Source organism: Fusarium vanettenii (assembly GCF_000151355.1).
Source record: "Fusarium vanettenii 77-13-4 chromosome 7 genomic scaffold NECHAsca_9_chr7_10_0, whole genome shotgun sequence".
Taxonomy (NCBI): Eukaryota; Fungi; Ascomycota; class Sordariomycetes; order Hypocreales; family Nectriaceae; genus Fusarium; species Fusarium vanettenii.
In genome coordinates, this window is record NW_003315875.1 from 753246 (window position 1) to 778571 (window position 25326).

The following is a 25326-nucleotide window of genomic DNA, read 5'->3' on the forward strand; positions in this document are numbered from 1 at the left end:
GGCTCGGCGTGTCTCTTTCGGTCAGTCAACGCATGCATGCATCCAACCAGGTGGGGACGTCATGTTTGCACCAACATTGTCCAGATTTCTTGTGACTCAGGCCGAACATTGTGCTCTCAGGCATGAGATAACGGGTAGGCAGAGACAGGTTAGAGTTGCTTGAGAATGATAAATACCACCTCCCCCCCCAGATATATCCATCTATTCTCTCACTTGATTCAGCAGGAGCCGGACTCCTCCAGACATCACAATTTCTCCAACCCTTCACTTCACCTTGATTCACAGCAAGCACACACATCGAAGCTATCTCATTTGAGAGCAGGCCGGCCTATTCATCATGTCTATCACTACTAAGCTGTATAAGCACGTGTGCAATGGCAGCTATGGCCCCCCCTGTCCGGACAGATGGTCCAAGTTCCCCAGTCACAATGAAGATCAAGCTGACCTAGACGCCGCAACTTCAACTGATCCCATCATCCATAGACACAAATTCAGGGACCACAAATGGCAAACTGTTTCGTTTACCGTCCAGAGCCCAGCCATGAGGGCCTTGCTCAAGACCGCCCTGGCAGGCTACCAGGACCTCGACCTGGAACTTGAGAACTGGACCTTTAGTCCCCCCTTCATGCCTATTGTGCATCGATGGGACACCCTGCGCTCTCTATGTGAGGGAAGCGGTGAGGAACCTGCTACTGAACCGGCCACTCAACTGATGGATTTCCTCCGTCCGATCCTTGCGCCCCAGGTTGACTCCCTCGCCAACACCAGGAAGACGGGCAACGTCAGGTTTGAGGATCTCTGGCAGATATTTGCCCCTCATGAGTTTGTCGTGACTAGCTTCTACGATGTTGAAGCTGTCTGCCGTGTGGCCAAGTATGAGCTCACTGAACCACCTTTGGATCCTCCGTACTGGACAGTCACTCTGGAGTATCTCGACTGGAATGGCCACCGATGTGGTTATGCCACAACAAAGGTGGTCATCTCCCACTTCGCTGGTAGCCAACGGGTCGTGTCTCTTCCTGTATACCCCCTGTCATTCCACAGTGATGCCACTGGCATGCGCAAGCGAATCCTAGAGAGGGGGCGGGTGTTTGAGTCGTTGCGTGGCTATCACTTCCGAGCATGCTCAGGGACGAAGGTCCTTCTTGAGAGGCCTGAAGCCCGACCGGTAATATTGCCGTCATTCTCTATCCTGCGACTTCTTGTGCTAACAGATATTACCAATAGGTTGGTGGGGGGGTCATAATTGATGCTTTCGCCTACTATCTGACCAACGACATCGTTAAGCCTGGTCTCACACCGCTGGGTCCTGTCGAGACCGAGACCAAGACCAAAATTGACTCCAAGGTAACAGAAAAGGAGGGTGAGAAAGATGAAGAGGAAGGCTATGATGATTATTGTAAGCAAGATTATTGCGAGCAAGATGATTATCATGAAGAAGATGACTGGAGCCCGCCACCAAAGGCCAACAAAACCAAGGATACATCCAAGAAGGACGCCCCAGCGGAAGGCAATGCAGAGATGACTGCAAAAACATCAGACTTCTCCCTCAAACGTCCCGATAATCTTGAAGCGCTCAGCGATTATCAGTGCCTTCTTGCAAACCCTTGGGTGAAAGGACTTGACCTGAAGACCAAGGAGTGGGGTGAGTTGAATATGTTATCCTTGTGCTATTGACTTACTGACAAATATCAACAGCTCAGTTCTTTGTGGATGATCTGTCTCCTATCGCATGGAACGACGAGGCGTTTACCAACCTTGTTCTTCCAGGAAGTGTGAAGCAGCTTGCGTGGGAGTTTGTGGAGAACAAGGCACTCGCCAACAACTTTGATGACTTCATCCAGGACAAGGGTAAGGAAGCTGTGGTCTTGCATATAGTTCAGGCATTAATTAACTCTTCTAGGCCGTGGTCTCATCATCCTCATGTTCGGCCCCCCTGGTGTGGGCAAGACCTACACAGCGGAAGCAGGTTAGTAATGCCATGGTCAACGGAGGCATTAGAGTATGCTAACATGAGGTGAAGTTGCCGAGCAAGCACATGTACCACTCTACGCGATGAGTGCTGGAGAGCTCGGAACGGTGCCGTCGGACGTCGAGACCGCTCTAAGTCGAGCCCTCACACTGTGTGGTCTGTGGAACGCGATGCTTCTTCTGGATGAAGCCGATGTCTTTCTCAGTGCTCGCACTGATAGTGATCTGACAAGAAACGAGTTGGTTGCAGGTGCGTAAATTGTTTGAAACAAAATCTGTCATAAGAGCTAACTCTTCCCAGTCTTTCTGACCAAGCTTGAGTACTACACGGGTATTTGCTTCCTGACGACTAATCGGATCACAAGCATAGACCCGGCCTTCGAGTCTCGAGTCCATCTCTTCCTACCATACAAGGATCTGACCGTGGCGGCCCGTAGGAAGGTGTGGGAAAACTTTATCAACCGCACCGGTTGTGATCGGAGCGACATCTCTAGTGAGAATTTGGATGAGCTTTCCAAGATCTCTCTCAACGGACGTGAGATCAAGAATCTCATCAAGAGCGCGCACCTGCTGAGTTTGAAGAACGGGGGTGTTTGAAGGCGGAGCGGCTGTTCCAGCTGGCCCAGAACCGCATGATAGCGCTTGAGCAGTTGCAATGAGTCGGTAAGGGTTCTCTTGTCTTACTTGGCGGTCGATTTATATGTATGTTGGCCTTCGTTCATATGTTTCGTGAAGTAGATGCGACTGCAAGCAATAAAAAGTCCTTGGATTAACGTGATCTTGTCTGTTATGCCAATATTCTTGTCAACCATGCGGCTTTTAGTCCTACCTATCCCCCCCATGACCTTGTTTGACCCCCTTCATTTTGTTGTCATCCCGTATGGTATCATGCCAAGGCCCCCTCTAATCCTTCAAGTACTTGACTTCCCCTACCTATTCAACCTCCTCTGGGCTCTGCTCTCCTCTAATGCTCTCAGTTTTTGGCGTATTTCTATCAACTCTTGATCCATCTGCTCAGAAGCGCCCAAGTTGCTGCCTCTCCCACCCTCGAATGTTTGCGGGAACTGGATGGAAGGCAAGCCTGAGCCAAACTCATCACTGGTATGTTCTGTGGTACCGAGTTTAGACACCCAAGGTTCCATGTGGACTGGGCCCGCCGTATGGTGCGGCAACCAAAAGGTGCCGTAGATAGTGGTAGAGATTAAAAGTTCGTCGTGGTTGGGTTCGAAGGGATTGTGACTCAACAACGGGTTCCTAAAGTGGCCTCCCAGTGGAAAGATGTTGTCGGCTTGGCCGGGCTGATTTCCAAAGAAGCTTTCCTCTTGTGCCGACACTGAGGGAAACGGCCTGTTCTCCGATAATGATGGGGCACTAACGGAGAAAGTGTCCCGGTGAAAGTGAGCGCACCCCAAATCGGTAGGACCCGATTTTCCATCGTGGGGAGTCATTCCTGGGGATGGTGTGCTGGACTCTTGTTCACTCATCGGTGGGCTATCACAACAGATTGACTGCAGTGGAGTTTTTAATAGAGCACTTTGGGCTACGAGTCGACCACAGGGGGTGATGAATTGATCGATATGACCCATGTTTTCTATCGGATAGCCTTGGGTGGCAGTCTCGTGGATGGTAGGAAGAGAAGACTTCTGTGCAAAACCGGAGTGGGGATCCGAATCATGAGGGCAAGGAAATCGCTCGGTTTCTCCGTACCAAGGATGCATCGGCATCTTGGATAGCGATATAGCCAAGCTAGCGAGAAAGTGCCTTGCTCGAGGTGTTGTATGCTAGACTGTCTTTTCGATGGCGTGATTTCTTCCTGGAGTAGTCTGCGAAATATTTGTGTGGCCAAGTAGATGTGCCGGTAGAAAGTGAGATGAACCGTTCGAACGAACATTATATATATCAAGCAAACATTCCATATGATTTGACGTCAAAAGCAGCTTTTTCGATCTGACGTTATTCTGGGCGCCAATCTTTCTTCGCTCTTTTATTTTTTCCATTACCTCCCTCATTCTCTACCAGTTTCATATAATGAAAGACAGGGTAGATAAAGATGAGTTCTTCGGTTGTTCTAGAAGCTATCTAAAACTTGGGGCTCAAGATGGATGCGTTGCTTAACATGAAGATCCAGCTAGGAATGCGCGCAAAATTCCTGCGGGTACGTGATCAGCTATCGTACAATGAACAACACATTTTCCATGAAAGAAGTCTCGCCCGTTTTAAGACTGTCGTAGATGAATACAGAAAAAGGCTTTGTTGCTAATCATGATATGGCCTTTCTCTCCAGTCAAAGGGGCATCAACCACAGACCTCAAGCTTGGACAACGAGGCCGTTATCTGGCAGAAGACTGTCTAAGAAATTCTTGCTCTACGATTGTAAATACTTGAAATACTAGCCCTAGTTACTGGCCATTGACAGAAATAGTGCCATCAGTTCCAGGACGTGGTGCACCAGTTGCCTTCTTACCCATGAAGCCACCAGCAACCAACTTCAGTGCACTCGAAAATGGATCCTCCTTGGTCTTGGATGCCGCCGTCAACCCAGCTGCCTCAAATGCCTGCTCAAAGTCCTTTCTGATGTCTTCAAAGTCCTCAATCCCTACAGACACACGGATGAGGTCCGGAGTGACTCCTCCCTTGATCTTCTCCTCGTCAGGGAGCTGTTGATGCGTCGTGACCCAAGGGTGGATGATGAGCGTCTTGGCATCTCCGACGTTGGCTAGATGCGAACAGAGCTTCAAGTTGTCGACAACAGCTCGTACTTCATCGATGGTTCCAGCCTGTTTAGTAGTCAGTGCCTGTCATCTAGCTCGTTGCTAGTCTAGGACTTACAACACCAAAGGTCAAGACACCACCTGCGCCACGAGTAAAGATATTGGAGGTATACTCGTAGTCAGGGTGGGATTTGAGACCTGGGTAGAGCACCCAGTTCACATTCGGGTGTGCTTCAAGCCACTCGGCCAACTTTTGCGTGTTTTCAGCGTGCCTCTGGGCGCGGAGTGGCAGTGTCTCAAGACCCTGCAGGAATAGCCAGGCGTTGAAGGGGCTCATGCAAGGGCCAAGATCTCGCATGCTGTCCATACGGAGTTTTGCAGACAGCGCCTTGTGGCCATAGGTTTCCCAGAACCGCATCCCATGGTAACCGTCAGCTGGCTCAGTGAAGCCTGGAAATTTACCAGATGCGCTCCAGTCAAAGTGGCCTCCGTCAATCACAATACCGCCCATTGACGTGCCATGGCCACCAATCCACTTGGTGCAAGAGTGTGTGACGATGTCTGCCCCCTGCCTGATGGGTTGGCAGAGATAGCCACCCATGCCGAAGGTGTTGTCGACGATGAGCGGAATGCCGTGTTTGTGGGCAACCTCGGCAATGGCCTTGATATCTGGGACGCTGTGCTTCGGGTTGCTGATGGTCTCGATATAGATGCATCGTGTGTCCTTGTCGATGGCTGCGTCAATGTCTGCGGGTTCGTTCCCCACGACCCATTTGACATCGATCCTGAACTTCTTCATGTAAACTCGGAACTGGTTATAGGTGCCACCGTAGAGCCAGCTGGTGCTGACAAAGTTCTGTCCTGGCTCGCAACATTGGGTGATGGCCATGAACTGGGCCGCATGACCAGATGCTGTGGCAACAGCACCGACACCTCCCTCAAGCATGGCCATACGTGTCTCAAAAACGCTGTTGGTCGGGTTGCCCATTCGGGTGTAGACATAGCCATCCTTGCTCCAGGCAAACTTGCTTGCGCCGTCTGTATCCATGGTGAGTCTTGATACAGCCGGGTCAATGTCGAACGAGAAACTCACCAGCGGCGTCCGAAAAGTTGTAAGCTGCAGTCTGGTATAGTGGCACAGCTCGGGATCCATTGACGGGATCAGGCTCCTGGCCGCCGTGAATGGCGAGTGTGGTGAACTTGGGCTCCCTGTGTGGACCATTTAGCAGCAGTGGGAAGTCGATCTGACAAATACTCACCAGTCCACGTTACTGAGCGATCCGGAGATGGGCATTGTCAATCACTTTGTGGGAGGCTGTGGGGATTTTGCAGGTTGCTGGTATCTTAGTATGGAGACAATTCTCGAGTGTTGCAAGAGGTCCTTTGGTTGCAAGCTCGTTGTATTTATGGACTAACGTACATTGTTGATTGTTGATCTTGTCAACATTATATCAGTATCATTGTGATCCTATCATATCTTAATCAAATGTACACCTGCTCCCCCAGAAAGAGTACGTCGGGGTTTGACTAGCGGCCTTTGCTGATAAGCCGCCCACCATATCCCACTCCTCAATCCCCGGGCTTAGACATCTCCGGTTGGCCGAAGTACCTGGTGAACTTGATCTGCCGCACGTCGATAAGCAATCATGCCATCTAATCGTAGAGCCGGTGAACAGAGGCCCTTTTCACTTACCACTCATGCCCCCAAGAGCCTCAAACGCCGTAGCGTAGTTTTCCAACACCGTTGATATCGATAGCAGGCTCACTTGTAGACGCCCGAGCAATCGACCTGCTATCGAGGCCGTCTGTGCATCACCGGAATATTTGGACCGTGTCAGATTCCCTATCGTTGTAAGTACAAAGGCACACTGCACTGCGCAGCATGCCAGAGACGGCATCATCCGCGGCCAGGCAGTGGGTGACGCTTGTTGACCGGGCAGATTCGGATAAGGCAAGTCTTCAAAGGCTTGCGCCATGTTGAGGGCAGCTCTCAAGCAGATCTTGGCAGACTGATGACTGCTGAAACCGTCGCTGCCTGATGGGTCGCTCTCTGATGAATAGGTTGCCACCTTGGTCAATGAAGTCAAAGATGTCAACGAGGATGTGTCCCCAGGACTCGGTGACTCTGCAGCCGTCGCTGATGAGGATTCCGAAGCTGAAAGCGCGTCTTCTGCCTCATCAAAAAGCTTGCTCTCAAACGCTGAGTATCGATGAAGCTTTATCCTGGCGCTTTTAATAGACATTAGAGGCGGCATATACCAATTCACTATCACACGTACCTGTTCAGCTTGATTCTAGTCATGCACCGTAGGGATCTAGAGACAACTCCTTCCGTGAGATCAACAGTCGCCGTCATGGTCGGCTGTAGGACCCAAGAGCCGGCAACCTTGATTAAAGACTCCAAATGGCAGTCAAGCTCCCTCATCCGTTCGTGTATTCGGTCCATGTCACCGTTGAACTTTACTGCCTTGCTCAGCTCGGTCGAGAATTGAGTGGTTGCAAGCATTGCCTGCTGTGCTTGAATGAGGAAACTGAAAGCCTGCCTTGGTCAGCTTGGAGTTCATCAGTCGCGCACAAATGAAAATACCTCGGCGTCGGATTTGAGAACTGGATATTCGGTCGCAAATGTTGGGATGAAAACGGCGAGTATAGATGGTTCCTTTCATGTTGATGAGCGATTTGTCAGTTGACTGAGTGTGGAGTGGCTTACAATGTTCCCAACAATCGCAGCTTGGGAGACACAAATGTACTATCACATTATTAGCCTTTTGTTCTGCACGTTGAGATTCATCCCTAAGACATACCGTCATCCACCAGACCCTTCGTTTGGCTTCATTGGGTTCTCTATCATCGTCGCGGAGATGGAGAGATAGACTCATGGCGGCCATCAAGGCCTGACCGGCTCGACTCTCCATCTTCTTCAAATTACCACGTTGCGCATACTCATAAGCGCTCAAAATGTCGAGAGCTATTATACTCTCTAATTCCAAGGGCACCTCGGGGTGGAAAGGCTCCCTGGAATCACAGCGTGGTGTTTGTAGAAGAGCCTTGGCTGGATCGACCGACGACTCGGGTATCTCCGATTCGATCTCAATGCACTCCAGCGCGCACTGTGCAAGATATTGTGCATAGTCCCTCCTGAACAACACCGATTCTTGGGACGAGGGATGGGGGTCTTCGATGCAGGGAATCAAGGCCAGCATGGCTGATATGGCCAGACTGACGGACGTCGACGGCTCTGAATCGCCTCCTGAGCCATCCATGTTGTTCTGATATCGTGGAATAGGCTGATCTCGAGGGGTCATCTTGGGTGGAGGTAGAATAGGAAAGTATGGGTGTATAAAAATGTAATAAGCGTCGAGACTAGATGCGGTGAGTAATGGTGGAATGGGTATTTCAAGAACATGACATACATAGCTCCGCCGTCTGGATATGTCCTAACTAATGGATCGATCTGTGGAGGTAAGTCTGGTGGACTCTCAAAAGGGATTTCTCCGCCACCAAGAATAGACTGCGAGAACAGGGCGTCGAAGATGACGTCGGCATCTTCGGAAAAACCACAAACATCAGTTACTAATTTTGTCAGATCACTATCTTGTCAACTACCTCCGACTTGAGTTCGACAACTCACCATGTTGTGGGCTATCGCGGGTAGTCTGTTTATGCTCCAGGGTTTGTTCCCAGGCACGATTCTTCTTTCTCACGCGAGCACCACCTCTTCTGCTGGGCTGGTAGACACAGTCGCGCCCTCGATTACTACACTGCTCGAAAATAAGTCAGATAGAGATGCCAACAATTGTCAATGGGACCCTGACTCACGCTGACACAAGGTTGCAAGCCATCGCACCGAGTGCGTGAAGCTCGACTGCATCAATGTCAGCCTCTACTCTGATGGAAATATGACAACTCGGGAAGTCAACGGCAGCTTTCTAATGTGCTGTAAGATAGGGAGTAATGACGTACCATGACAGGCAGGCTAGCTTAATGGGTCCAGGCATCACAGCAGTTCAGCCCATGAATGGGGTATGTATTTCGTTGTATGGGAGGCTCTTTGATGATAATAAAACAATTTTTTGGGCTTGAATGTAATTCGAATATGATTCACATCATTTGAGAGCTTGTTAGCTGCTATAAAGGGTAATGTAAACTTGGGATCCAGCATCTATTCCCAAGGTCTGCGGCGCGGTGCTTGCGGCATTTGCGGCATCCGCGGGCCGTCACGGACCGCAGGCGGCGTTTTGCCCCCTTATCATGCGGCATCCCGACCAGTCTCGGATCGAAGAGAGGCAGCAAATGCTCATGTGGTGAATCCCCCTGTTTTTATACAAGGGCTCGGGGCGCTGCTAACCCAAATATCGCTGCTGGGCCGTCTTTTACTACCACGGCCACACCTTATAAGTTCACACTAACATGGGTCAACATGATGACAAGGCAAGATTTATTTAATGGGTGACCCGTCCACTCTAAGCAGCTATCTTGGACGTTGCTGCGTACTGTGAGCATATCAAGATTTGCCTATCGGCATACCTTCTCACTCATGCCACATCCGACGACGCTCATGGCTGCACCCTCGCTTGATCATCACCTTTACGACTCATGTCACTACTCAAACCTCACGTTCCTCCCTGGCTTGGTGTTGACAGTCAGAGTACTTCCCAAATTAGTCAGTTCTGCTATCATCATTGTCTCGAATCCACACCGGGACAACTCACAAGACATCGGGTCGGGAATAGCTTCCGACGGGGTCGAAATCAAGCTTGAACATAATTTGAGCTGGGTGGTTTTGTAACAGCGTCATGACCTGAACTTACTCTGGACTCTGAGATCTCTGATGCATCCAAACTCGCGTAGACAATATCTTCTTTGTCCCAAACGGGTTCGGCCAAAAACGTGCCCAGTGGCCCAACGACGCATGACCCCCCTCTGTTTACTATGTCTTCGGCTTCCCACCGTGACCCATCAGGTTTGCGATCGCTTTGCTCCGATGTGAACGGCGGGTAGTCGGATGGGAAATCTGACACTTTGCAGACCGAGTTGACGGATATAACGAAACAGCGACCTTCTTTCGCAATGTGCTGCATGCTTGCGGTCCATTCCGGCAAGTCATCAGCGTTGGGTGCGACGTATATCCTACGGTAGGTGGCTTGTGATCAGTAAAGTCCAGTACGGGAGTTGTATGGACCACCTACTCGATGCCTTGTTGATACAGTGCCATGCGTGCTGCAGGCATGTAGTTCTCCCAGCTGTTTGACCAAGAGTCAGTACATATACCACAGGCTTCATGACACTGAAGACTACCATATCAGAGTCCCGACCTTGCCGAGCGGTGTTTGTACTACTTTTAAACCGTCACCGGCACCACGACCCCAGACCAACCGCTCGGCGGCGGTCGGTATCAACTAAAATTAAATTCAGTGTCGCATCGAGTGAGAGGGCAGCGAGGTATCTCACCTTACGATGCTTGTAAAGCAATTCTCCATTGCGGTCAAACAATACAGCCGTACAGTAAAGAGTTCCGCCATCCTTCTCGATGATTCCAACATGGAGGAACACGTTGTTTGTCCTGGCTGCCTCCTTCAGTGCGTCGAAAGCCGGCGACGGAATCGCAACAGCCGACCCCGCGTATCGAGCGTACCATTTCCGGCCTTTCATTTGATTAGCAGACGCAACTACTTTCTCTTGCGTGTTTTGGGGTTCCTTACCTCGAGGCTCGCGGGCGCCGATAGTCGCGTCGAAAGAATAGCGCCAAGGGTATGCGGAAAGAAAGGCTTCGCTAGATCCCCGTTGTTTCAGTGCTGCTTCACGCAGCAGATTGCTGGAGAAAGACTCACGGAAAGGCGACAAGATCAGCGCCTTCCTCAGCAGCTTGCGCCGTCAATCTCTGGAGTTTCTCCAAGCTTGCATCCAAGTCGAAGGATACGGGAGCCGCTTGGACTGCGGCGACTTTGATGGGGGTGGTCAATGACATGATGATTGTCCAGCGAGAGCCCAAAAAGAGAGCAAGCGTTGTGACTAGAAAGAACAGCACAGAAGATGGTGGGGGGTAGCGAGGAGAAGAAAGAAAACGAGCACGTCAGCTTCGGCCTCTGATAACATGCCCTAGTTGCTATGGCCCCCACAAGTTCAAACACCGAATGGAAGCACCAATTCGCAGCAAACGCCGAGATAGCACGAGATCGAGAGTAGGCCAAGATATACGGGCAGATGTACAGTTGTTAATAGCCCAAAACTGAACATTAGTGTCTCCATTTCTCTCAACCGTGTTGATGGGATCTCGAGGTCTCGTTGCCAGCTTGCATGTTGTTGCTCCAACAATTCCACCTCTCGATCTTCATCCCTTTGAGTATTTTCCATGGCTTCGAAAGCTATCTGTAAGCAACGGTCGGCAGAATAACACATCTTCCAGTACAGTTCTGACCATCACAAGTGCTCGGCAGCAACCCAGACACGAAGAACTACTATGCCAACCTCGTCAACGATCAAAGATATGCCCTCATTCCGCGCCTCGAACTCGAAACTGGTCAAAGTCTGAACAATTGCCCGATCGCATACCAAACCTGGGGGTCGCTCAACAAGGAGGGCGACAACGCCTTGGTGGTCTGTCACGCCTTGACTGGCAGCAGTGATGTCGCAGACTGGTGGAATCCACTGATTGGGCCTAGAAAGGCTCTTGATCCACGTTACTACTTCATATTCTGCGGCAATGTCCTCGGATCGCCCTATGGAAGCGCGTCACCCGTCACCGCCAACCCTGCCACAGGTCGATGCTATGGTACCGATTTTCCATCGACAACGATACGGGATGACGTACATGCCCACAAGCTTGTCCTGGATGCTCTGGGTGTCCGTCAGATCGCAGCCGTCATTGGAGGCTCGATGGGAGGCATGGCAACTCTAGAGTGGCCACTATGTACACCACAGGGATACGTCCGGAACATCATACCTATCGCAACGGCAGCTGATCACTCTGCTTGGGGGATATCTTGGGCAGAGACCCAGCGGCAATGCATCTACGCGGACCCCAAGTTCAAAGATGGACACTATGAGCCTGTCCCAGAGGGTCAACCATCCGCAGGATTGGCCGCCGCTCGGATGATTGCTATGCTGACGTATCGGTCCTGTACCAGCTTCGACAGTCGTTTTGGACGCAAGCCTCAGAGACATACCAAGTTAGCAACCTCGAGCCAACTGGACATTGACAATTCCAAAAAGCCCTTTGGCGATTATCAGAACAAAGAACATGTTGCGGTCAAGGGAAGAAAGGAAAAGATAGCCTTCTCAGCACAGGGTTACCTCCACTATCAAGGTGAAAAGTTCATCAAAAGATTCGACGCCAACTGTTTCTTGCATCTGTCGAATAAGATGGATTCTCACGATGTCACCCGGAACCGAACAACGCAACCAGGCACCGGTGCTTTGCAGGGGGTGCTCGGGAACATACCAACTGGGGCACTGGTTGTCAGCGTAGAGTCAGACGCACTCTTCGTACCAGAACAGCAAGAGAAGCTCGCTGCCTGCCTTCCAGAGGCGTCACTTGAGATTCTAGAATCATCAGATGGCCACGATGGATTTCTGTTAGAGTTTGAGCAGCTTGACCGCCTCATCCAGGCGAAGTTGAAAACCGCCTTGCCTCATCTTTACTCCTACGTCGTGCCGTCAAACTTGGTCTCAGCGCCAAAAGCTACTCAGAACACTACTGCAACGGAGAAAAGTCTGGTGGGGGAAACGGATGGATGGTGGTAGCGGAGAGGATAGTTTGTGTCTTGGTTCTTAGCGTAGTCATATGAATCCAATCATCTTGTCTGACTCCTCATGAGCAAGACTACACATTGGAGAGGTCTTTCTCCGTTCAAATACCTCTTTTAGAAAACTCTTACCTAAGTTTACAGCCGTACGAGTGATCGAATTACATGTTTTTCTGCCCCCCACCGCCGTGGAGTGTGCATGAGACCAGCACGTCATACCGAGGGCCAGGCATGTATCTACGGTCATATGTTGTGGGAGCGTGAATATGCCGCCATTGCTTGTTTTTTTGCTGCCGTGGCCGGCTGTCTCTTGTGAATACGACATTGATGATAAGAGTGAGTGTACCACCGCAAGCGGTCTACCGATATGCGATGGTCGGAATTGGGACTCATTTCACGGATGCGGACCTCCGAAGAAGTAAACCAATCCCGAACCCGGATCTTGTATCAAACACCGATAGCCATCTCCATTCGGCCTCTGCAATACACGCGGATCCCGATCTCGGCTCCAAACCTCATTGTCGTCGCTGCACCTTACAGCCATGGCGTCAAGGAAAAGGCAGCTCGGTTGTGACAATATTCACTATACTCTTGCCCTTTCATATCTTTATCCTTGTTTCGTTTCTTCAACCTTTTCTCAAACTTGCTTGGCCCTCGTACACACCATGGAGACTCCAGACACTGGAAAGCACTGGCTGGTGCAAAAGTATGGAGGAACAAGCTTGGGCAAGCTCCTTGATTCTATCACCAACCATATTATCCCCTCTTACTGCCATGACTACAACCTTGCTGTCGTTTGCTCTGCTATCTCCGGTTCTTCCAAAGCAAGCGGTACCACGAGTCTGTTGATCCAGTGCATCTCACATGCCGAGGCTGGGCCTGCTGCTTGCGGACAATTGCACGAATGCGTCGATGTTATTCTCAAAAATCACAACGATATTCTTCAAACCCTTTCCGAAAGCCCGGATTGCGTCGATTCAGCTCCTGGTACCTACCAAGCCGCTCTGGCCACTGTCCAGGGGCTTTGTGAGAATCTACGCACGTTTCTCCTCGCTGCACAGACAGTCAGGGACCTGTCGCCCCAGACGCGAGACCGCATCATTGCCCTGGGAGAGAAGCTTTCATGCATTGTCCTGGCTGCTGCACTTACCGGAAGAGGTATACCTGCTGAGGCGGTGATATTGGACAATGTCGTGGAGGCTGTGTTCGGGAGAAGCCTGCTGGATCAAAAGTCAGCCCTCAACGACCTTGGCGGTGACTTTTACCGCGCCCTTTCCGGCGAGATGGCAAAGAGAATCCACGCATGCGGCACCAAGGTACCCGTTCTAAGTGGTTTCTTCGGCATCATGCCCGAGTCTCTTCTCAAAGCTGTGGGCAGAGGTTACTCAGACCTTTGTGCCGCCATGTGCGCTGTTGGCGTAAACGCGATTGAGCTACAGATTTGGAAAGAGGTGGATGGAATCTTCACAGCAGATCCACGAAAGGTGTCTTCTGCGAGGTTGCTCTCGACTGTCACTCCAGACGAGGCCACTGAACTGACGTACTACGGAAGTGAGGTCATCCACCCGCTCACGATGGACCAGATACGGCATGCCAGTATCCCCTTGAGACTCAAGAACGTGTTCAATCCTTCAGGGTCGGGAACAGTCATCTATCCCTCGCAAGGAGTCTCACCAATTCTTGCACCAGTGACTCCCCCTCCATCAGACAATGAAGCCGGCAGCAGTGTCTCTTGCCCCACCGCAAGCTTCATGCTCCAGAATGGATATCATGGAGCACAACAAGTACGCCGCCGACCCACTGCCGTCACTGTCAAGGATTCTATAATCCTAGTCAACATTGCCTGCAATAGAAACACCAAGTCCTATGGGCTGTTGTCTGGGGTATTTGGGCGACTTGAGGAGCTGGGCGTCAATGTCGACCTTGTCTCGACGAGCGAGAGGAATGTGAGCGTGGCATTTCAGGCGACTAATGAGAGTGAGAACATCTCTTATCGCTTGAGGACAGAGTTGGAGAAATGCGGCAAGGCAAGTCAAACGGAACTTTTATGGTGTCTACGAAGCTAACCTCTACCAGGTTATCGTCACAAAAGACACGGCCATTGTTTCTGTCATTGGGCACAAGATGCGAAATAAAGTCGGTGTTGCCAGCGAGATCTTGTCGACCCTGGCTGCCGCAAAGATCAACATCTACCTCGTCAGCCAGGGTGCGAGCGAGATCAATGTGTCGTATGTGCATAGCCATGTCAGTTATGACGTTCATTACTCAACTGATATTCTTCTGCAGATTGGTGGTGCGATCTGATGATGCAAATCTTGCGTTGAACACCATCCACGATCAAGTGTTGAAGATCCCTTCGCATCACGAGCAAGAGCATGACTTTATCAAAGGTATGAACGTCTCCATGACCTCTTGAAGTTTTTATTCTAATACACATAGGTCCTTGGCTTTACTGATGTATCCTTATAGCACGGGGCGGGACTAAGGCTGTGGAATTAGATCGTTAAATACTCTTTCTGCTACTGAACTAGGAGCCTAGAAGCTCGTTATTTTTCATCAAGAAATAAACATTTCTATCACTGGCGTACCATAAAATGTCTAGGGAAGCTATCAGTGGACAATCACTACGTATAATATCCCTGTTTCTCCGGGCATATTACTGCATTAATAATTAAAAGTGAAGTTTGATCGAGGATTACTGCGTCTCTCCAGCCCGGTTTGCTTTATTTTCTCTAAACATCTTGTTCATTCGCCCAGAAACAAGGTCTCATTTAGGTCCTGCAGAAGAAAGAAAACAAAGATTGCCATTTTGGAGACCCCTGAGTCGCGTCAGATTCTTAGGTTCGGTGACTGCCAAGCAAAAGTAGAAAGTGTTTCATCACCCCCTGCGAATTCAAACACCGAGATAACGCCAGCAATTTTGATAAGGCACCGATAAGAGATTGATAAGGGACATCACCCCGAACAGACCCCGGCTTATCGCTTATCATAGATTACAGGTCTGTATCCAAGTCCCTGATTTTCATGGTGTCTATAGGGTAAGTCCGAGTTTCCACGGTGTTTGATCCAGGCATGGGATGCATGGGCTCAGTTCAGGAATATTGCCTCGGAAAGATACTATAAATGGATCCTAAAGTAATTAGAAGTCTATTGTACCATATTTTGAGTGTCATGAGCTATTACTAGTCCTCCATCTAGGTATCTTAACACTATAACATGGTGGATGAAATATCCAGAAGGAAATGTGGTATGAAACGCCCTTTTGGCTGACAGGGTATGCGACAGGAAGTCGGTACTGATATAGTGTTCTTAGGGGTTCTTGGCGGAACAGGCTCCGTTGGCCAACGATTTATCCTCCTTCTTGAAAAACATCCTTACTTGAAGCTTCAAGCCATAGGTGCCTCGTCCCGTTCAGCTGGCAAGAAGTATCGGGATGCGGTTCGGTGGAAGCAGGCCTCTCCGCTGTCTCCCGAAGCAGCGGAAATACTGGTAACCGAGTGTGAGTCTCATCAGTTCAACGATTGCGACATCATTTTTAGTGGCCTGGACTCTGATGTGGCTGGTGGTATTGGTGAGCTAGCAAGTCCTTACCCCTGGTCTCATGGCTGCTGAATATTGCCAGAAATGAATTTCCTCAAGGCTGGATTCCCCGTCTTCTCAAATGCCAAGAACCACCGCAGCAACCCTCTTGTGCCTCTGGTTGTTCCGACAGTCAACCTTTCACATCTGGACCTGATCCCCCACCAACAATCTGCATTCAACTTGTCCAAGGGCTTCATCGTCTGCAACTCGAATTGTGCCGTCATAGGACTTGTTTGTCCACTATCAGTTCTTCAAGAAGCATTTGGCCCAATTTCTACAGTTTCGGTTGTCACGATGCAGGCCATTTCCGGGGCGGGTTATCCTGGCGTACCGTCCATCGATGCCATTGACAACATCATCCCATATATCGAAGGGGAAGAGGACAAGCTGCAATCCGAGGCCAGAAAAATTCTAGGGTCCATGAATGCCGATAAGACGGGCTTTATTGAACAAAACTTGGCAGTCTCGGCAAGCTGCAATCGAGTTCCAGTGATCGACGGCCACATGGTGTGCGTGAGCCTCAGCTTCAGCAAACGCCCACCGCCCAGCGTTGCCGAGGTCAAAGAAGTACTGAGATCTTCAGTCTCGGATGCACAGAAGTTGGGATGTTGGTCTGCCCCAAAGCCGCCTTTCCAGATCTTTGAGGAGCAGGACCGGCCACAACCACGACTTGATCGCAATCTACAGGGAGGGTACACTATCAGCATTGGGCGGATTCGAGCCGATGATGCTGGCATATTTGATCTCAAATTTGTGGCCCTGAGCCATAATAGTACGTTGACCGCAAAACGAAGACTGAGAGTTGAGAATTCTGACATGTAATAGCTGTTCTGGGTGCTGCCGGGTCGTCCATTCTGAATGCGGAGGCAGCTATTCTGAAAGGCTTTGTTTAGCTGTGGAGGACATCGACGTTTGCACAAAAGAAGTGCATTGTTGTGCATACCTAGAGCCCCCTAGATCTGCAGCTAGCCCATTTCACTGTATGGTTTCCCGGGATAATCGATAGTTCAATGAACATTCCAGACTTATGCCCTACATATCTTTCATATTCCACTCCCAAATGAGAAAGCGGGGAACGCTGCTGCATGTCTCAGGTCGCGTCCCCAGCCAGCCTCACAGCCCCCGTCAGCTGCCCGCAGGCACCGGAGCGTTAACTGTTCAGGTAAGCGGGCGCTTCGGGCCGTAGCGAGCTGCATAGTTTAGACGAATCGGTTGCCAATATTTGGCTTGAATAGCTCAACTGGGCGGGCATCCTTCTGCTGATGGTCGCTTGTGAGATTCAGCTCCCGCTAAAACCGCCAAAGCTCCATCTCAGCTACGTGAAATGCCTCTCAATTGCCGAAATGGACCTTCTTGGCCTTCGCCTCAGAGTCGAGTCTAGTAATCGTACGACGCTATCGTCTCTCCATCCCTCTTTTGACTATCATCACTCAGTTAGGCTCATGCATAGGAAAGACACGCAGAAAACCAGCAGAGAGCTGCCATTTCGACTAGTTTCGCTGATTGCCGATGTACATCTTATCTTCAAACCAGTCTTCAGGCGACGCATCCTACGAGAAGCAACAGCCGAGCTCTGTCCTATATAAGAGGTCTCAACATGCCGTGCTCAAGACCCTCAACCCGAACAACACCAGCAACAACTTCCTCTTCTCTTCAAGCACTTCTTCTACTCTTACAATAACACTCAATTCTTAATCACCATGTTCGTCTACCAGGGAAAGCTTCAGTGGTACAACTACGGCAAGGATGAGACCTTGGCCGTCGTTCTGCCCAACGGTTTTGCCCGTGATGGTGACACTGCCTACATCTTTTCTCAATGGACCGTGGACGCCCAGGGAAGGAAGAAGTACAACTGGTTCCAAACCCTTGTTGTCTCCAACCTGACCAAGACTTCTTCCGGCGATGACTCTTTTGTCCTCAAGGGCGCCTACTACACATGGAAGATCACCACCCAGCAGACCTACAGCAAGATCAGTATCACCATGTCCAACCCCCAGAAAGACAAGAGCACAATGACTGCCGACCGCGTCTGGGAGTCCAAGGGCGAGCAGGACACTGGTGATGCCCGCATCTGGACAGGCAAGTTCAACTACATCCAGTATGCGAGCAATGAGCCCGCCATCTTTATCGCCCCCGACGGCTTCGGTGACGGCAAGCCCATTCTGTCCCTCTGGCAGTGAACACAGAATGCCAATGGAGAACCCAAGGCCCCGTCCTTCCGCAGCTGTGTTCAGAAGGCCCTGAGCAAGCCTGGCGGTGGAAACTACCAGTTCAGCTTCACCGACTACTACACCCTCACATGCACCTGGAACGATAAGAACGAGTCACTTGCTGCTCGCCTGAGATATGGAAGTGGCCAAGAATACGATGTGGCTACTCTCAACCTTTCCGCAAAGATTGAGCGAGAGACCCGCGACAGCCAGTAAGTTACACCTAAGACGCTTCGTCTACAATGCTATGACCTTTTTTTAAAGCTCCCTCGATCCCCCTTCAACCCCTGGAAAGAAGGTGGAGGTTGAGACTCACCTTCCCCAGGTCCAGCCTTCGCTTCGCCGCCTCCTGACGCCCCTTCCCTTCCCCGGCAAGCTGCTCGACACTTTGGAGCATACAGCCGCCTTCCTCGACCAAGCTGGCTACCTTGCCAGATATGCACAGGATGTAGGTAGTTGGACTACACTCTATTTCCAGAGCATTCGCTAACAGTCTTTAGCACTTCGCTGCTCTTGATGCCGACTACCATGTTCAAGTCCACCTGGTCGAGGCTCTCCAGAAGGAGAACATCAACCTCAAGGAGCAAATCAAGAAGCTTACCGATGCCCTCCGACTTGCCAACGCCAAGGCAGACGAGCTCCAGAGACAGATCGATGCGGCCAAGACTGACGCCAAGAAGAAGGAAGAGGAGCTCAGGAAGAGAATCCATGAGCTTGAGAATGAGAACATCAAGGACGACAAGCTTCTCGATGATCTCCGCAAGGAGCTCGCTGCTTTGTTGGCCAAGATTGCCCAGCTGGAGAACGACTTGGCTGCTCTTTTGGTTGAGAAGAAGACTCTGCTCTCTCAGATCACCACCCTGCAAGAGAGTGTTGTGGTCCTGGAGGCCCAGAAGGTGGGGCTTGAGAACTCCCTGAAGGTTCAAAAGGACCTCAACGACGCCTTGGAAAAGACAAATGCCGATCTCACCAAGGAGAACAAGACTCTGACGGACGAGAAGACCGCCCTTCAGGCCCAGCTCGCCAAAACCCAACCTGAGCTCGCCGATACTCAGGAAATCGTCAAGAAGACTCAACTTGACCTCGAAAGCGCCAACAAGAAGCTCAAGAGAAGCGACACCAAGCTCCAGGACAGGGAAGGGGACCTCGAGAGGCTCAGGGATTTATTGGTCAAGGCTGACAGGAAGATCAACAAGCTTGAGGACCGGTTGGCTGACAACGACATTAACTTTAGCGATCTCAAGTAGCTTACTTGAAAGCAGGAACCGACATGGCCAGGATCTCCAATCAGGAGGAACGAGCTTGGCGATGACACCTGGGTGGTTTATAGGAGGACTTTGCGTGCTACTGTTGGGTGTTGTCACCCTGGGTCGGGTTCATCAGGAGTAGTTAGAGACATTACTGAACTTGTTGAGAAAAAACAAAATGAGTAACCCAATCAAACAGTTCGTTTCCAATCCATGTTTCTGTGGGTGCTCTTATCCGCTGCTGGTAGTGCTGTTGGATTGAGGACAGCAAATCTAATCGGCATCGACGATGGTCTTAAATCCCAACTAGCTCTACTGATTTCTCCCAGCACTTGATAGCTTTCTCAACATCATAAGCATGAGCCGCATAACCAGGGTGCGACTGTGGAGTAGAAGGATCCCAAGCCTCTGCAATGCTGCAATCCTCAAGATATTTGCCACCCTTCCACGGTCCAATGGAGAAATTTTTGGCAACGAGGCTAGACTCGCCAGAGCTTTGGCTCATCAATCCTTCCACCCGGCATGGCCGTTCAGTTGTCACAGTCCCTGGCGTTCTCAGTATAATCGGCATCACGGAACACAGACCTGGAGTCTTCGTGTTTGGCGCTGGCAACTTGGCCGTCAATCCTTTGGGCATCAAGTCTGGCTCAATGAAGCCCTTTCAGCGTGACTTTCACCAGAAACGTCCATCCACTAGCTCATCACGGCCATTACGGAAGCGTCACTCGTCAATGGCATTACTCCATTCAGCCAGACAGAGGTTCTGGTGTCCGATATCAACCTAGGGGTGGTTTACAAAGTCAATGCTGCCACGGGTGCGTCTAAAATCGTTCTCTCAGGCCCGGACTTTGCGGGTATCAACGGCATTCATGTGCAAAACAGCTTCTTATTCTACGCGAGCACATCGAACGAGACATTCTTCCGCGTTCTAATTGACGACAATGCCACCGCTACAGGTGCAGCTGAAGCCATCGCTGCAGGAGTTCCCATGGATGACTGTGCTCTTATGCCCCATAGCACCGCTTATATTGTGACTATATGTCTCAATCAAGTCGTTCGAGTTGATCCCGATGGCCGTATTTCTACACTTACTGGTGCTGTTGGTAGTTTGGATGTTGCAGGTGGTACCTCTGCGCGATTTGGTTCATCGAGGAACGATAGACTGGTACTGTACGTTACCACAAATGGTGGAACACCCACGCCAGTTAACGGCACGGTTACGGAACCGGCCAAGATCGTAGCAGTGAAGATAAAGAGCTAGACTATAGGTCTGGGGTCTCACTAGGATATTTTTCTGCCTGTAGGAAGAAATTGGAGTCTCCTCCGGCTATGTGTGAGTGTATTTTATTCGCATACGTATATATATAGTCTATTCCAAACCCACGTTTTTCTACGAAGAAACTCCCTAGTCAAGAACTATGGCCATTCAAATTGTTGCTCCGGTCTTCGCCTTGGCCTCACGAAGCTAGGCGAGGCTCGCCGTTTTGACTCTCTTGCGTCCGCCATCCTCATTAGTTCCGTCGGCGTTACCCGAGGGTTTCCGTTTGAGAGATTGAGGCTGAAGCGGAGGGCAAAATTTAGGAATCCCGTTTTTGTCCAGTTCCTGCTTTGCGGGTTGGTAGTCCAGGAGGGGGACAGGTAAATGAACTTGTGGAGGGTTGGCGGTTGCGTCTGTTGGCTTTGCGTCTTTATCCTCAACAGGACGAAGTCGGTCCTCATATGCCCTCACGGCTCGCTCTAGTTCCACTTGATCCCGAGTCGGCTGGGACTTTGGAGACAGCGGGCGAATCAGGTGTTTGCAATCTCCACGGGCGCTTGGTGCTGGTCGGTGAAAGACATTGTCCATCGCAAACCAATCCCACACAGGCTCTTTTGGTGATGCCCGCTGGTAATTCCATTCGATGGGGTCAATTACTGACTCGCCCGAAATCATGAAGGCCGTACGGCGCCTGAGACGCTCTAAATGACCCTGAATGGAGTTTCTCCTCGAGCTGGATGCCGAGTCGATGCTTGCACGCTCCTCACGTTGCTCCGTTGCCTCTGCGATGTGCTGTGAAGAGGTGGCCAGCGGAGGCTGTGGCTGAGATGCACCCGCTGCATCATGAGGCAGGTACTGTTTTGTAGAAAACCCAGTACGTGTGGTCATGGTGATGTTGGTCTTGGTTGTCTGATGGTACTTGAACAAGCAAGACAAGAATGGATGGGTGACAAGGTATAAGTAAGAAGTGCGAGGGTAGAAGGGTTAGAACAATGGGATCGGGGACAAAGAAGACAAAGAGAAAGGGGACAACATCTATCATTTCATTCTGCCACCGAAACTTGGTTTCTCATCAAGACAGATTTTCTAATCCAAGAAAGTTTTATTGAGGCAAAAACCCTGTGATGCCTCCGTAAGTTTCTAGCTGATAGACTTCCCGTTGTGATGCCTGAAGTGTGATTTCTCTCGAAGCCTTTGGCATGGATTCTCTTATTGACTTGGTTTTTTCTTACATTTTCTTTCTGCGAACAAAGCCAGACCTGCATGATGAACATCGACTGGAGCCGCAACAAAGGATTTTCCTGTGAACAACGTCAACCAGTCCTTTCATGTGCGACTATACAGGAGTCGCTGTGAGACAGTCCACACAATGCTACAAAGCATAATAAAGACTGCTCCGTCACGCGAATCGCCAAGAGTTTCATAACTAGTGTAGGTGGGAGGGAATGTCGGCGTCTTTATCGCCTTTACATCCTCTCATTTCTGGATTCAGCCCTCATTATCTGCATCACGACTCAAAGGCACTTTAGTTAGTGTCACCAAAGGCGGTGCCATTGACTGTTCATATGGATCAATGCAAGGCGTCTCTGTGGGTGACCTTTGGACATGGTCCTGAGCTTGATGTCTTTGCCTAAGAGTAGTCCTCCCACGTATGTCAAATCATTATTGAGCCCTTGACAAGGTGTCAGAACGGTTTGGCCCGATTTCTGCTCTGGTTACCGTTCAGGATGTTGCTGGCGGCTTTCACTCTACCCTATTCTTGACGGCTACAATAGTGAATACTCTGCATATTGATGTCTGTTCCGTGCCTAATAAGACCTATAAAGCTGGTCAACAGCTGACAGTGGATGCGAAATTAGTCGAGCATAATGACTTGCCTTGATACCGTTTCTGGGCGATCTGTGGAGTAGTCAGCTGTGTAACACTTACATACCTCGTTGACGAACCACGCGACGATTAATTGTGAGAAATTATCTGGTCAAGTTAAATACCTGTCCTATTTCGTCAAAAGTGACCAAGATAACCTTTCCCTCCATCTGATGCCGACTCCCACCTGTTGCCGACAGTAGTGTCCTGTCGTTCTCATTTTCCCTTGGAGCTGTTATGCCACGATCAACACTACCTGTGTTTGTGTGGAGTTTCCACCAAAGTAAAAGTAGCTGTTAACATTCGCTAGTCGCCATAAAATTTTGTCTAGTGCCCAGTGCATGGTTTCAAGCAGCCCAAAAAGTACGCTATTAGAGCGCCCGGGGGGGTTGCGAGGAATAAATTAATTAGGCTAAAAACTTCAATTCCCATTATTAGTTAATTGCTATTGTTCATGCTAGTTCCAAGCAGTAGAGTAATTCTAGGACAACTCGGCTCTGATGCCTTGGTGCTCTGCGAATGCATTAACATGGGCCTACGTCTTTCCAAGAGGAATGTTGTTATTCAGCAAACTGCCTGCTTTGCTGGCATCTCGGGCATCAAAATGGTCTCACCCCGCACGCAACACGCCCTTTACGTCATTCTCTCATGTGTTCTTTTGCGTGAAGCCGTGAAGTTGAGATTCCTACCCAACTATCTTCTGCTCTTCCACCAACGTCAATCTCAGCACAATGTACAGCGGCTTCTCGTTTTTCACGTCGGGCCCGAGCGGCCGCGGCAGCGGCAGCGGCAGCAGCCAACGAACAGTGGATCAATACGGCAAGGACCGAGACAAGAAACGGCCCCTTCTGCTCGATGCGGTCATGGGGAGTCAGGAACGCGCCTCTCGTAGCAGCAGCAGGCTACTTCAGATGCCCGCCGAGATTCTGGCCGAAATCGTCAACTTGTTAGGCGACAGCAAGTCGGCTCTGGCAAATCTTGCCCTCGTCAATAGTGACTGCCGGCAGCTTGCCCGCACCTCTCAATTCGCCGAGGTCACCTTTGACTACAGTGCCCGGTCCAAGGGGCTCTTTGCCCACTTGGCGAAGGAAGCTGGGAGTCAAACCACCAAGCCCTCGATTGCTGCTTGCGTACGAAGGGCCACCTTTGCGGCCCATCCATCCAGGGATGTCGACGACGTGCTCTGGGCTGTCAAGAGTTCATCATTGTCTGAGGAGGACATTCAAACGTACATCAAGCTTCGAAACGCATTGGCCCATGGCCTCTCGGCAATGCCCAACCTTGAGGCCCTCATCTGGGTTTATCCCCTTGCTCTGGACACGGCCTTCTTCCAACTGATAACCCAATCGAAGGCCCAGCACGTCAAGCTGAGCAGAATCATGGTGAATGGACCACCCGGTTCATTGGAGCCGCCGCTACTGCCTTCGACGTGGCCGGTTCGATCTCTGGACCTCGAGCTCGTTATGAGTGAGGAATATTCGAGTTTGGCTCGGACCTATCCGCCGCAAGCCGATGTGGTGGGCCAAATGTCCAGGTTTTTTCATCGCTTTTCCGACTTTGCTCGCCAACCCTCGAGTCCCTGAGGTGGAGTTACAAGGGCTCAATCTACTCCGGCGAAAGTCACTGCATCTCATTCGGCAAAGATCCCATATCGTTTCCCCGTCTGCTAGAGTTACAGCTCGAGTTTGTCCAACTCAGTGACGTCGAGTTTTCATCACTATTCCCTCCCCATCTTCGGGCTATCCAGTTATCTGGCGAAATTACGATAGAGGATGCGGCTGAGGACCTTTGCAACCGGAATTTCCCACATCTTGAAGCCTTTGCCATTCCTAGATTGCCACTTCACCCTCAGTTTTGCAAACTGATTACGGATTTCATCCTACGGCACCAGCATGTTAAGAAACTCTATATTCATGAGGCAGACTGGGTAAAAGGCAGAGATGCGCATCTGGATCGCGTCATCATTCCGGCCCTTACTGGTCATAACTTCAGTCAACTTCGCTCTCTTTCGTTGGCTTGGGGTGGAGGCAGTGACGAAGATGACGACCACATTCCGCACAATCTTCGCATTCCCAAAAAGTCGCTCTTAGCACTCGAAGCCCTGACTTCTCTTGAGCAACTGAGTCTCGCCGTCGGCAACCAGACGGGAGAGGAAGCTCAATGGGCTGTAAAGCACGACAAACTACTTGCTTCCTTGGGCAAGCTACAGAAGCTCAAAAAGCTAGCCCTGTCCCGTGACACCTATCCAATCCCCCTGGACGAAGATGACCGTTATTCTGATGACTATTACGAGGCATGCGCTGTCACCGACGCAGAGATTCGGGATGCTAAGCTCCGACCAGAGCTTGACATTGAAGAGGACCTTGAGGGGACTGGACTTGACGACGAAGGTTCTGATGATGATGACATGCGAGACTGGACTAGGGCTCATCGAAACCGCATGCTGAGCCATGCCGAAAGATATGCAGCAGTTCTACCAGAATTGGAATGGATGTTTTGTGGACGATGGCCCATGGGGATCGTGCGAGACCCCAAGAATCCCGCTGCGCCGGTCAAGGCAGTGCCTTTGTCACGAAGTATGGATGAATGTGTCACGTTCCTAAAGAAGACATTTGGATGTGAGGTCAGTCAAACTTGAGATAGTGAGCTGAATGGACGTCTTGAGAGGTGTGTAGAGGCCATGAACGAAGCATGCATGTGGATCTGGCATGGTGAGACTGGTTGAGTAAGACTTGA

General features: G+C 50.5%; 12 protein-coding genes across 12 annotated transcripts; 7 read left to right on the forward strand and 5 right to left on the reverse strand.

Moving 5' to 3' along the window:
- Positions 1-625: 625 nt before the first annotated feature.
- NECHADRAFT_45060 (uncharacterized protein) lies at positions 626-2568 on the forward strand (the record flags this gene model as incomplete). Its single annotated transcript, XM_003049128.1, has 7 exons — positions 626-1168; positions 1228-1311; positions 1480-1645; positions 1699-1851; positions 1904-1969; positions 2024-2221; positions 2273-2568. The coding sequence occupies 7 exons, from the start codon at positions 626-628 to the stop codon at positions 2566-2568; spliced, it is 1506 nt and encodes a 501-aa protein (XP_003049174.1).
- A 332-nt stretch (positions 2569-2900) lies between these two features.
- Positions 2901-3695, reverse strand: NECHADRAFT_82776 (uncharacterized protein; the record flags this gene model as incomplete). Its single annotated transcript, XM_003049382.1, has 1 exon — positions 2901-3695. One exon carries the CDS (start codon positions 3693-3695, stop codon positions 2901-2903), a length of 795 nt encoding a protein of 264 aa, XP_003049428.1.
- Positions 3696-4370: 675 nt separating this feature from the next.
- Positions 4371-5976, reverse strand: NECHADRAFT_95019 (uncharacterized protein; the record flags this gene model as incomplete). The annotated part of the gene is made up of 5 exons (XM_003049383.1): positions 4371-4467; positions 4510-4748; positions 4801-5720; positions 5776-5891; positions 5942-5976. The coding sequence occupies 5 exons, from the start codon at positions 5974-5976 to the stop codon at positions 4371-4373; spliced, it is 1407 nt and encodes a 468-aa protein (XP_003049429.1).
- Positions 5977-6367: 391 nt separating this feature from the next.
- NECHADRAFT_45265 (uncharacterized protein) lies at positions 6368-8680 on the reverse strand (the record flags this gene model as incomplete). The annotated part of the gene is given in 9 exon segments (XM_003049384.1): positions 6368-6911; positions 6962-7221; positions 7270-7341; positions 7393-7431; positions 7487-8045; positions 8096-8272; positions 8286-8443; positions 8502-8547; positions 8646-8680. The coding sequence occupies 9 exon segments, from the start codon at positions 8678-8680 to the stop codon at positions 6368-6370; spliced, it is 1890 nt and encodes a 629-aa protein (XP_003049430.1).
- Positions 8681-9284: 604 nt separating this feature from the next.
- Positions 9285-10650, reverse strand: NECHADRAFT_95020 (uncharacterized protein; the record flags this gene model as incomplete). The annotated part of the gene is made up of 8 exons (XM_003049385.1): positions 9285-9333; positions 9395-9438; positions 9494-9812; positions 9872-9925; positions 9981-10081; positions 10134-10327; positions 10385-10455; positions 10514-10650. The coding sequence occupies 8 exons, from the start codon at positions 10648-10650 to the stop codon at positions 9285-9287; spliced, it is 969 nt and encodes a 322-aa protein (XP_003049431.1).
- A 384-nt stretch (positions 10651-11034) lies between these two features.
- NECHADRAFT_82780 (uncharacterized protein) lies at positions 11035-12425 on the forward strand (the record flags this gene model as incomplete). Its single annotated transcript, XM_003049129.1, has 2 exons — positions 11035-11053; positions 11110-12425. 2 exons carry the CDS (start codon positions 11035-11037, stop codon positions 12423-12425), a joined length of 1335 nt encoding a protein of 444 aa, XP_003049175.1.
- A 667-nt stretch (positions 12426-13092) lies between these two features.
- On the forward strand, positions 13093-14843 carry NECHADRAFT_45463 (uncharacterized protein; the record flags this gene model as incomplete). Its single annotated transcript, XM_003049130.1, has 4 exons — positions 13093-14152; positions 14213-14458; positions 14490-14655; positions 14714-14843. 4 exons carry the CDS (start codon positions 13093-13095, stop codon positions 14841-14843), a joined length of 1602 nt encoding a protein of 533 aa, XP_003049176.1.
- Positions 14844-15643: 800 nt separating this feature from the next.
- On the forward strand, positions 15644-16902 carry NECHADRAFT_82782 (uncharacterized protein; the record flags this gene model as incomplete). The annotated part of the gene is made up of 4 exons (XM_003049131.1): positions 15644-15674; positions 15741-15998; positions 16050-16781; positions 16835-16902. 4 exons carry the CDS (start codon positions 15644-15646, stop codon positions 16900-16902), a joined length of 1089 nt encoding a protein of 362 aa, XP_003049177.1.
- An 807-nt stretch (positions 16903-17709) lies between these two features.
- NECHADRAFT_82783 (uncharacterized protein) lies at positions 17710-19466 on the forward strand (the record flags this gene model as incomplete). Its single annotated transcript, XM_003049132.1, has 4 exons — positions 17710-18185; positions 18234-18431; positions 18484-18667; positions 18720-19466. 4 exons carry the CDS (start codon positions 17710-17712, stop codon positions 19464-19466), a joined length of 1605 nt encoding a protein of 534 aa, XP_003049178.1.
- A 522-nt stretch (positions 19467-19988) lies between these two features.
- NECHADRAFT_82784 (uncharacterized protein) lies at positions 19989-20727 on the forward strand (the record flags this gene model as incomplete). The annotated part of the gene is made up of 2 exons (XM_003049133.1): positions 19989-20024; positions 20164-20727. The coding sequence occupies 2 exons, from the start codon at positions 19989-19991 to the stop codon at positions 20725-20727; spliced, it is 600 nt and encodes a 199-aa protein (XP_003049179.1).
- A 204-nt stretch (positions 20728-20931) lies between these two features.
- On the reverse strand, positions 20932-21989 carry NECHADRAFT_82785 (uncharacterized protein; the record flags this gene model as incomplete). Its single annotated transcript, XM_003049386.1, has 2 exons — positions 20932-21642; positions 21957-21989. 2 exons carry the CDS (start codon positions 21987-21989, stop codon positions 20932-20934), a joined length of 744 nt encoding a protein of 247 aa, XP_003049432.1.
- A 1332-nt stretch (positions 21990-23321) lies between these two features.
- On the forward strand, positions 23322-25228 carry NECHADRAFT_82786 (uncharacterized protein; the record flags this gene model as incomplete). The annotated part of the gene is made up of 2 exons (XM_003049134.1): positions 23322-24026; positions 24125-25228. 2 exons carry the CDS (start codon positions 23322-23324, stop codon positions 25226-25228), a joined length of 1809 nt encoding a protein of 602 aa, XP_003049180.1.
- Between the last annotated feature and the right edge of the window lie 98 nt (positions 25229-25326).